The following is a 12229-nucleotide window of genomic DNA, read 5'->3' on the forward strand; positions in this document are numbered from 1 at the left end:
AAAAAAAAAAAAAAAAAAAAAAAAAAAAAAAAAAAAAAAAACTCTACAGGTCTCATACTACGTAATTTCATTTATGAAACATTTTGGAAATGACAAAAGTATGGATATGGAGAGGATATTAATTTTCAGGATTTAGGGTCAGGGTAGGAGAATGGGGGTAGGGAAGAGCTTCAGTATAAAAAAAAAATATGTAAAGGAGTGGCACGAGGGATGGCCCTGGTGATAAAGCAGTTCTGTATCTTAGAATGATTGTTTCACAAACCTACATGTGATAAAACTGCATAGAACTACACACAAGTGGATGTAAAACTGGTTGTAAAGTCTTAATAAGGTCTGTGGCTTGTACCAATGTCATTTTCCTAGTTTTGATATTGGATTATAGTTACATGGGAAACTGGGTTAAGGGTACACAGGACCTCTCTGTACTGTTCTGCAACTTCCTGTGAATCTGTATTTATTTCAGAATAAAAAGTTACACATCCATAAAATCATCATGTATTATGAAACTACAAAATTTGTAACAGTTATTACAAATATTAAAATGAAAATCATTTTGGGGGGTCAATAACAGAATTAAAAATGGAAAGGAGGAATGAGTTGTTACTGAAAACAGCTGGTTATAGTATTTTATATTAGTTTTGTTATTATTTTAACTTCTATTGATAAGCTAAATATAAGGGGCAAATTGTTAATTAGATCCATTTATGTGGGAATTGCTTTAAACCTAATAGTCAATCTTCATTATTTGAGGATTCCATGTTTATGAATTTCCTACTTGGTAAAATTCACAAGCAATAGTCAGTAATGCTTTTTTGTCCAAACTTGATACTCAGCAGTTCTTTTGCAGACATGCACAAAGGGGTCAAGAATTTGAGTCACCCAGTGTATGCATTCTCAACTAAAGTCAAATGAGTCCATGCTCTGCCTTGTTTCAGCTCTCATACTGCAATAAGTGTTCTTTTCCTAGTGTTGGTGCTACATGGTTGTATTAGTCCTTTTTTTAAAAAAAAAAAAGAAAGAAAGAAAGAAAGATTTAATCGAATCACAGTTCCCTATGGCTGGGGAGGCCTCAGAAAACTTACAATCATGACAGAAGGGGAAGCAGGCAATCCTTTTTTGCATGGAGTCAGGAGAGAGAAGAGCTGAGCAGAGAGGGAAAGGCCCCTTATAAAACTTATCAGATCTTGTGAGAACTCACTACCTCAAGAACAGCATAGGGGTAACTGCTCCCATGAGTCAGTTACTTCTCCCTGGGTCCCTCCCATGACATGTAGGATTATGGGAACTACAAGATGAAATCTGGGTAGGGACACAGCCAAACTATATCAATTAACATTTTTGTGGGTAATTTGACTATAAACGGTCCCCAGGTATAATGGGGAAGTGTGGTCTAGTGTTTCTAAGCTCAAGAAGGTTATGTTGTGCCTTAGAGAGACAACACATTTTAGATAAGCTTCACTCAGGCCTGAGTTCAATGTTAATGTACATCCAGGGAGAGGAGGAACAAACTTGCCAATCTGTGCATCAGGCCTTACCAAAAAGTGCTAAAGTAACATTTATAGTGCCTGATGAAACTATGGGAATGATAGAAAAGCAGCTAAATTTATAGATTGCTGAGATTTCATTATGGCTAATTAAAAAAAACATGTTGACAGCGTTGTTGTGAAGCTAAAAGCCAGAGAAACTTAGCTCGTATTCCCCAAAGTCAGGAAAATGTTAAACCCTTTCGGCTAGTGCTAGCTGATTCAGACGTTTCAAAAAGTGATAGATGCAACATGAAAATATGAATTTGCAGGCAGGTGGGTTCTGCAGATCAAGATATTAAGAAAGAATTTTTTTAAATAACTTGCTAAATGTCACATAGGAAAATGAAAGAACACGTTTTCAACACTGCTGAGATTGGTTTGTTTTATAAGGATGTTGGCAGAAGAATCTATATAATGCAAATGGAATTTTGATGGTCAAAAATTTGACCAGGATGGGCTCTTGCCTGTAATCCCAGCATTTTGGGAGGCCAAGGTTGGAGAGGATCACTTGAGCCCAGGAATTACAAGACCAGCTTGGACGACATAGTGACCCCATCTCTACAAAAAAATAAAAGAAAAACTAGCTGGGCATGTTGAGCCTGTGCCTGTAGTCCCAACTATTCAGGAATCCTAGGCAAGAGGATCACTAGAGCCCAGAAGTTAGAGGTTACAGTGAGAAATGATCATACCACTACACTCCAGCCTGGGCTACAGAGCAACATCCTGTCTCTAAGGGGAAAAAAAAAAAAAAAGTTGACCAGATGCCCACAGGAACTTAACCATTTCCTTTCCCCAAAAAACAGTAGTATGTGACACAGTGTTTGTGACTCAGTATTGCTGAGAACTTTGTAGAATATAACTACCAAAAATAGCAAGAGTCATTTGTATTTGCTCCTTGCTTTCCTCTGAGTTCACTTCCACAGAGTTTTTCCTTTTATGCATCTATTTACTACAGCAGTGTTGAAGACGCTCATTGTCCTAAGAAAGTCTGTTTCCTTGGCCAGGTGCAGTGGCTTATGCCTGTAATCCCAACACTTTGGGAGGCTGAGGCAGGCAGATCACGAGGTCAGGAGTTCGAGACCAGCTTGACCAACATGGTGAAATCCCGTCTCTACTAAAAATAGAAAAATTAGCCAGACATGGTGGTGTGCACCTGTAATCCCAGCTACTCAGGAGGTTGAGGCAGGAGAATTGCTTGAATCCGGGAGGTGGAGGTTGCAGGGAGTTGAGACTGCACCATTGCACCCCAGTGTAGGCAACAGAGCAAGACCCTGCCTCAAAAAAAAAAAGAAAGTCTGTTTCCTCTTTCACATGCCACTATATCAGGCAACATCTTACACACATGTTCTTGTACTTTTGCAGATAAAAATAACCAAATGGTTTCCTCATGTGTAGATTGCCTTATCTTGACTTGGCAAATACTCATGCACTAACAGTAGCTGCCAGGTTTGTGTAAGGATGCTCATTGTAGAGTCAGAGTTGCAACATCTTAAGTTGAAAATTCTAGGACTGTCATGTCTGTATGTGTCAACTTTTAAGAACTCTTAATAGGTATGTGGAGAAAATCAAGGTTCATGTTTTCATTTATATCAAGTATAGGAGGTCTATATTACTGTTGAAGAACTCTAAATATAAATTGTTACCTTATGTTGTTAATGAAAATTTCAGGACTTGATTATTTTGTGTCTTATATAAGATATACAGTTGTCATTGTACAGATGTCCAATAATGTCATTTTTAAACACAACTGCTTTCTCTTTTTCTACCTTTAGTTTACTTGTCACCTTGTTGCACCAATAGTAGAGAGTATAGTTTTATACATGATACTCTTAACCAGCGCAGGCTTGATGTAAGCTGTGATCTGCAGTCATTATGGCAGTTTGGGGATACAAAACTGATTCACAATGAGGAGCTGGAAAAAAATTTTACTGCTAAGAGGTAAGTTACTACGACCTAAACGTGTTTGAGATTTTGTTATGTTTCTTACTGTGGAGTTTTATGCTAATTTATTTCTATCATTTGAGATTTAGTAAGTTATTACTAAGAAAACACAGATTATTTTGTTATGTTCTCTTAGCCTTTTGTAACATTGAAAGCTAAGTGTGAGATTTGATTAGTTAGTAAGTTTTAAGTAATTATGTAGTCAGATTTCGTACACCCTCTTCCAATTTTTTAACCTTGATAAATTTTTCAGAAGCATGCATCAGCACCTTTATTAAGCAGCCAATTTGTAGATCCCTCATACCTCCTGAATAATGTAAACAGCAATTGAAGTAATCAAAAAGTAACTCCTATTTACTCTTGAACCCTTAAGATACTGAGTTGATGTTTTAATTTGGGAGGATTGTAGCCAGCTGTTTCTAGATATTCCACTAGAACTATTCTTTCTATGTTGATGGCATTTCTGACACATAATTTTTTAAAGTATGTCTCCAGTTTTTTTTGGAAGGTACAGTATTGTCATTTTGATAAAGAATAAGAGCATATGCAAAGTTGTTGTTATAAACGTTTTGTATTAATAGGTATAGATTTTGTGTGAGCACAATTTGGCATTTCTATTTTCTTCTAACTTGTCTTGTTTGCCATTTCTCACTTTTTAACTTAAACTCTAACTGGAACTTGATAAACCCACATGTATAACTCATTTTGGAATGTTTTGGCTTGTTTATTTTACAATTGATTCCTCTTGACTCAAACATGCTGCCACACTTGATGTCAGTTTCGAGATTTGGAATTGATGGTAATGACAGAATTTGTTGTGGCATATTGTCTTTCCTCTTAAAAATACAGCTTTGTAGGTGAAAAGGACTCTATATCCTATGACTTCCAAGTTGAAGGAACAGATTGATCATAAATGAATTCCTGACACTGTTCTTTGGTTTTGCTTATTTTGGATATTAAATTTTTTGTCTTTTGAAACCAGTTATTTCTCCCTGTTAGTGTTACAGAAAAGTTAGAACAAGTACCCAGTGATAGACAAGACATGTTAGAGCATTCTGAATGACCAACATGTATAGGATTTATTGTTTTCTTAGCTATTTGCCCAATTAGACAAAAACCCAATGTTTCCCACAGTTATTTATACTCATTTTATGGTACTTACCACAGTATATTGATTTGTGTCTCATTCTCCTAGTATATTTTTAGTTTTGTCTTACTTGTTTTTGTGTTCAAAGCGTAAGACAGTCTGGCAACACAAGCCAGTTTGAATGGGTTTCTGTACTTGAAGTCAGTGATAACCCAGTTGGAACTGAATTGAGTGCTGGGAAAGGGGTACTTGTAAGTAAGAGATTCTAAAAATAGATTTACTTCAAGGGAAGAGGGTAATGAGGACTCCTTCACCAGTATTCCCAAATGGAAAATTGGTGATAATGTGTACCTTGGGGCACAGATCATGTGTTTCATGAGGCTGTAGTTTTTGAGAAAAATTCTACCAAAAACTCAACATATTTAGAGTGTCTTGACCATTTCCTGCTTAGACCCAAGAAAGATCATTTTTAAATCATAGAAAACTCAGATTCAAAAAAAAGATTCAGTCTGTTTGTAGCCTAGTTTCACAGTTCAGCTTCGCAAGATTAGTTTCAGTAGAGAATTAATCTTTTCCAAAGTTAGGGTGAATATGGGTTTAAAAGGAATGAGTTTTAACAGAGGATAAGGATGTGGTAAAGCACAAATTTGTTGCCTTAAATCTTTCTGGAATACCTCCTTTTAAATATTTTCAGCCTGGTAAGTGGAACTACTCAAGTTTATGCAGTAAAGATACACAGTCACATGTTGCTTAATGACAAGAGTATGTTTTGAGGAATGCATCATTGGGCAACTTTGTCATTGTATGAACATCATAGAGTAGACTTACACAAACCTAGATGGTGTAGCGTACTACGCACTTCAGCTATACGGTATAGCTGTTACTACTGTAGACATTATAAACACTGTACACTTAGGCTACACTAAATGTATTTTTAATTTTCTCGATAAATTAACCTTAGCTTACTATAATACTTTTACTGTATAAACTTTAAAAGTTTTAACTTTTTGACCCTTTTATAATAACATTTACCCTAAAACAAATACATTGTGCAGCTGTACAAAATATTTTTATCCTTATTCTATATAGTTTTTTGCTATTTTTAATTTTTTTTTAACTTTTAGAACTCTTTATTAAAAAACTTAAGACACACACACATAGTCTAAGTCTTCACAGGGTCAGGATCATCAGTATTGCTGACATCCACCTCGACATCTGTCCCACTGGAGGGTCTTCAGGAGCAGTAACATGCATGAAGCTGTCATCTTCTGTGATAACAATGCCTTCTTCAGGAATACTTCCTGAAGGACCAGACTGAGGCTGTCTTACAGTTAATTTATTTTAATAAGGAGAGATAATATACTCTAAAATAAGGATAAAAATTATAATATACTAAATACATAAACAACATAGTCATTTATTTTTATCAAGTACTATGTACATTATAGTTAAATAGAACATAGAATAAGACTTACTTGGAAATCCTGGGGAGGTGAAGTCTGTTTCTCTTCTGGTGGCTGTGAGCAAGGAAGCCTAGTTGCTACCAGCTTCCCACTTGCGACTGTGATGGGAGCTGGATGTGGATAAAGATAAAGCTGTGCACAGCAGAGGGAGAGTTGAGGGGGAAAAACAAGTTCCTAATATCATTGGGGGGCCAAGTTCAGAATCTGCCTGTGGTAAGCAGCATAATGCTCCACCAAAGATGTTCACATCCTAATCCCCAGAACCTGTGAATATATCACCTTACATGGCAGAAAGGTCTTTGCAGGTGTGATTGAGGTCACAGACCTGGAGATAGGTGATTATCCTAGGGGATCCAGGTGGGCCCAGTTTAATCACAGGAGCTTTTAAAAACAGAAGAGGGAGGCAGAAGAATGGATCAAAGAGCAGAGATGAAAGAAAAAAGAAAAGAGATATGAAGGGGACTCCGCTTCCCTTTGCTGGCTTTGAAGATGAAAAAAGGAGGTTATGAGCCAAGGATTGTGGATAATTTCTAGAAGCTGGGAAATGTCCTGTGCTGTATTACAGTCAGCAAGGAAATGGGGACTTCAGTCCTACAACTGCTGGTAATTCAATTCTGCCAACTTGGAAATAGATCCTCCCCTAGAACCTCAGAAAGGAACACACTCCAGACAGATGATGCCTTGATTTTAGCCCAATGAGAGTCATGTCTGAACTTATCTATATAACTAAAATAATACATTTATATCTTTTAATCCATTAAGTTTATGAGAATTTGTTATCACAGCAATAGGCAATAAAGTCTTATCTCTGGAGTTGTGTGGCATTATCACATTTCCTAAATATTGTAGAATCATAGTTTCTCTTAGCTGTCAGTGTTTTCGTTCTTATATTGTACTTTACACCAGCTGGATACTGAGTTCTTATCACTAGCAATCAGATGGATTTGAAAATTAATAAGTTCTCTTTAAAGATCTCCAAAGAAATAACTTTATTTTCTTTATTATAAAAAAAATACCTACTTGAATACTTTTAAACTCTGCTTTAGGCACCCCCTGCCCCATAGCTAAATACCTTGTATGAACTTGTGTTTCCACTTAAGCGTAGAGATAAAATACTTCCCAGAGTTTCATTTACTAAACAAAAAATTACCTGCTATACGTAGGTTGTCTTGGAACCTATTCTAAATGATATAATTAACTATGACATAGGCATTCTGGCCATGGCACTTATACTTTGTTGTAGTTGGCTTCAATAGGGAGACAGCATGGTAGCACAGATACAAGATTCCAATCCTGTTTCTTCCACTCACCTTCTCTCTCATATGAGTTTTCTCATCTGTCTTTTACTTGTATTTACTTAATATTTAATAAAATATTAGTTTAAAATAATGACTAAAATGAAAAACCCACAATCAAGAATATAACTATCAATTCTAAGACTTGAATATTGTATTGATTTTGAACTTTCTGCCCCAGAGCTTAAAGTACATGCAGGGTTCAGAAGTAACAGATTTTGACATTTATCCCTCATTAATATTGCTGCAGAAAAACATGGGGAAACATTTCTAGAAAATTACTATTTTATGTATTTTTAAAATTTAAGATAATATAAATATTATTTTAGCATAGAATCTGATGCTTATTAATGCCTCTTGGTAAAAGAGTACTTTGTTTATACTAGTTCTTCAGATTTTTACCCAATTATGTTATCAAGCAGATGAAACTTCCCACCTGATACACTGGAAGTCAATAACATGATACCTGGTTTTGGAGAAAAGAAAAGCTTTCATTGAAAGTAGACTCACAGAGAGGCAGGAGGTCAAGCTCAAATGTGTCTCCTCATGCTAGCTTTAAAGCAGTAGTTTTATTAGAAATGGTTTGGGGGTGGATCCTGGGATCATTAGGTGATTGGTGGAAGGAAAGGGAGGTGTAGAAAGTCCTTGGGCATGCACAGTTGTCTCTTCATGCCTCCTCATGGGTCCCATGTGCAAATTTAGGGGGAGTTCGTATAAAACACACAGTGGAGATTCAGGCTGTGATGTCAGCAAGCTCATTCTCTATAAACTTCATTTGGCCATATTGGTTCCAAATGGTTTCAGCCGGTATTATTACAAATGGAGGGAGTGTGAGTGTTTCAGTAAGTTTTCTTATATGCCATCCTGCAAGCTTAAGAATTTCTGCTAGTCAGTGGTTTCTTGAACTCTTGGGGGCACAGTTCCAATTACATGTTACTGTGCATAGAAAAGACTCCATTTAGGATCCTAGATGGCCGAATAGGAACAGCTCTGGAGTGTAGTTCCCAGCGAGAACAACACAGAGGGTGAGTGAACACCGCATTTCAAGTGAGTTATTACTGCCCACAGACCAGGAGATTCCTGGGCTGAAAAGCACCACAGGTTTCCGGCATGGCTATTTCAGCCAGTGCAGCGGATCTCCACACAAAAACTCACACAAATCTGGGTGGCCATTTCAACTGGTGCCTGGAACGCTTAGGAGACAGAGCCACCCATTCAACTGAAAAAAAGGGGGCCAAAACAGGGAGCCCGATGATCTGGCTCAGTGGGTCTCAGCCCCACAAAGAGCAGCAATCTGAAATGCTCTGGATTGAGAGTTTGAGAGCAAGTGCAGCTGGACCCAGGATAGTCCCGCTCTGTTGAGGGAAGAGTGTCCGCCATTACAGAGGCATTCCATCACTACTGAGGCATTCTGCCACTACTGAGGCAGTCCGCCATTACCAAGGCAGTTATAACTATACCTCTATAAACAAGACCACAAGAAAGTTCACACAGCAGCTAGGCAGAGCCCACGGCAGCTCAGCAATGCTTCTGCTGGCAGACTGTGACTAGGCTACCTCCTTGCTGGGCAGGGCAGCTCTGAAAAAAGACAGCAGCATGTCAGGAACTTATAAATAAAGCCTCACCTTTCCAGGACAGAGCACCTGGGAAAAAAGGTGGTTATGAGTTCCACTGCAGCAGACTTAAACGTACTTGCCCAGCAGCTCTGAACAGAACAACAGAGCTCACAGCTCAGCACATGAGCTCCTATAAGGGATAGACTGTCTTCTCAGGCAGCTCCCTGACCCTTGTATATCCAAACAGTCACCTCATAAAGGAGAGCTCAGGCTGAAATCTGGTGAGTATCCTTCTGAGACGAAGATAACAGAAGAAGAAACTGGCGGCAACACTTACTGTTCTGCAGCCACCACAGGTGATCCCCAGGCAAGCAGGGTCTGGAGTGGATCTCCAGCAGTCCTACAGAAGAGGGGCCTGACTGTTACAAGGAAAACTAAAAAACAGAAAGAAATAATTTCATCATCAACAAAGAGGACATCCACTCAGAGACCCTATCCAAAAGTCACCAACTACAAATACCACAGGTAGATAAATCCACAAAGATGGGAAGAAACCAGCACAAAAAGTATGAAAACACCCAAAACCGGAACGCCTCTCCTTCTCCAAGGGATCACAATGTGATCAGCAGCAAAGGAACAAAGCTGGATGGAGAAAGCGTCTGATGAATTGACAGAAACGGGCTTCAGAAAGTGGGTAATAACAAACTCCTCTGAGTTAAAAGAACGTATTCTAACCCAATGCAAAGAAACTAAGAACCTTGAAAAAGGGTTTGATGAAATGCTAACAAGAATAAACAGGTTAGAGAAGAATATAAATGACTTAATGGAGCTGAAAAACACAACACAAGAACTTCATGAAGCATATACAAGTTTCAATAGCTGAATTGACCAAGCAGAAGAAAGGATATCAGACATTGAAGATCAACTCAATGAAATAAAATGAGAAGGCAAGATTAGAGAAAAAAGAGTGAAAAGAAATCAACAAAGCCTCCAAGAAATATGGGATTATGTGAAAAGACCTAATCTAAGTTTGATAGGTGTACCTGAATGTGATGGAGAGAATGAATACAAGCTGGAAAACACTCTTCAGGATATTATCCAGGAGAACTTCCCCAACCTAGCAAGGCAGGCCAGTATTCAAGTCCAGGAAATATAGAGAACACCACAAAGATATTCCTCAAGAAGAGCAACCCCAAGGCACATAATCGTCAGAATCACCAGGGTTGAAATGAAGGAGAAAATGTTAAAGGCAGCCAGAGAGAAAGATTGGGTTACCCACAAAGGGAAGTCCATCACAGTCACAGCAGATCTCTCGGCAGAAACCCTACAAGCCAGAAGATAGTGGGGGCCAATATTCAACATCCTGAAAGAAAAGAACTTTCAACCAAGAGTTTCATATCCAGCCAAACTAAGCTTCATAAGCGAAGGAGAAATAAAATCTTTTACGAACAAGCAATTGCTGAGAGATTTCGTTACCACCAGGCCTGCCTTACAAGAGCTCCTGAAAGCAGCACTAAACATAGCAAGGAACAACCAGTACCAGCCACTCCAAAAATGTACCAAATGGTAAAAAGCATCGACACAATGAAGAAACTGCGTCAACTAATGGGCAAAACAACCAGCTAGCATCAACATGGCAGGATCAAATTCACACATAACAATATTAACCTTCAATGTAAATGGGCTAAATGCCCCAATCAAAAGTCACAGACTGGCAAATTGGATAAAAAGTTAAAAACCGTCAGTGTGCTGTATCCAGGAAACCCATCTCACATGCAAGGACACACATAGGCTCAAAATAAAGGGATGGAGGAAGATTTACCAAGCAAATGGAGAGCAAAAAAAAAGCAGGAGTTGCAATCCTAGTCTCTGATAAAATAGATTTTAAACCAACAAAGATCAAAAGAGACAAAGAAGGGCATTACATAAGGGTAAAAGGAGCAATGCAACAAGAAGAGCTAATGATCCTAAATATATACACACCCGATATGGGAGCAACCAGAAACATAAAACAGGTTCTTAACAACCTACAAAGAGACTTAGACTCCCACAAAATAATAGTGGGAGACTTAACATTCTACTGTCAATATTAGATCAATAAGACAGAAAATGAACAAGGATATCCAGGACTTGAACTAAGATCTGGACCAAGCAAATATAATAGACATATACAGAACTCTCCACCCCAAACCCACAGAATGTACATTCTTCTCAGCACCACATCACACCTACTCTAAAATTGGCCACATAATTGGAAGTAAATCACTCCTCAGCAAATGCAAAAGAACGGAAATTATAAAAACAGTCTCTCAGACCACAGTGCAATCAAATTAGAACTCAGGATTAAGAAAGTAACTCAGAACCACACAACTTCATGAAAACTGAACAACTGGTAAAAATGAAATGAAGGCAGAAATAAAGGTCTTCCTCAAAACCAATGAGAATGAAGACACAATGTACCAGAATCTCTGGGACACATTTAAAGCAGTGTCTAGAGGAAAATTTATAGTAATAAATGCCCACATGAGTAACAAGGAAAGATGTAAAATTGACACCCTATCACCAAAATGGAAAGAGTTTAGAGGAGCAAGATCAAAAAAATTCAAAAGCTAGCAGAAGACAAGAAATAACTAAGATCAGAGCAGAACTGAGGGAGATAGAGACACAAAAAAAACCCTTCAAAAAATCAGTAAATCCAGGAGCTGGTTCTTTTGAAAAGATCAACAAAATAAACTACTAGCCAGATGAATAAGAAAAGAGAGAAGGATCAAATAGGTGCAATAAAAAACAATAAAGGGGATATCACCACCAGTTCCACAGAAATGCAAACTACCATCAGAGATTACTACAAACAACTCTATGCACACAAACCAATAAACCTGGAAGAAATTGATAAATTCCTGGACACTTGCACCCTCCCAAGCCTAAACCAGGAAGAAGTTGAAACTCTGAATAGACCAATAACAAGGACTGAAGTTGAGGCAGCAATCAATAGCCTACCAACCAAAAAAAAGCCCAATCCAGATGGGTTCACAGCCAAATTCTACCAGACATACAAAGAGGAGTTGGTACCACACCTTCTGAAACTATTCCAAACAATCCAAAAAGAGGGAATTCTTCCCAAATCATTCTATGAGACCAAGATCATCCTGATACCAAAACCCAGCAGAGACTCAACAAAAAAAGATAACTTCAGGCCAATATCCATGATTAACATAGATGTAAAAATCTTCAATAAAATACTGGCAAACCAATTGCAACAGCACATCAAAAAGCTTATCCATCACGATCAGGTGGGCTTTATCCCAGGGATGCAAGACTGGTTCAACATATGCAAGTCTATAAATGTAATCCACCACAT

General features: G+C 38.0%; 1 protein-coding gene across 1 annotated transcript in view; it reads left to right on the forward strand.

Annotated features, from left to right (window-relative positions):
• TEX15 (testis expressed 15, meiosis and synapsis associated) overlaps window positions 1-12229 on the forward strand; it is a 66298-nt gene that overhangs the window by 13792 nt on the left and 40277 nt on the right. The window contains exon 2 of the mRNA XM_032288286.1: window positions 3299-3464. Coding sequence (XP_032144177.1) covers window positions 3299-3464 — 166 coding nt within the window. The remainder of the gene's footprint in view (window positions 1-3298; window positions 3465-12229) is intronic.

The sequence above is a fragment of the Sapajus apella genome, unplaced genomic scaffold (assembly GCF_009761245.1).
Source record: "Sapajus apella isolate SASKATOON/1434 unplaced genomic scaffold, GSC_monkey_1.0 scaffold21, whole genome shotgun sequence".
In the NCBI taxonomy this organism is placed as follows: Eukaryota; Metazoa; Chordata; class Mammalia; order Primates; family Cebidae; genus Sapajus; species Sapajus apella.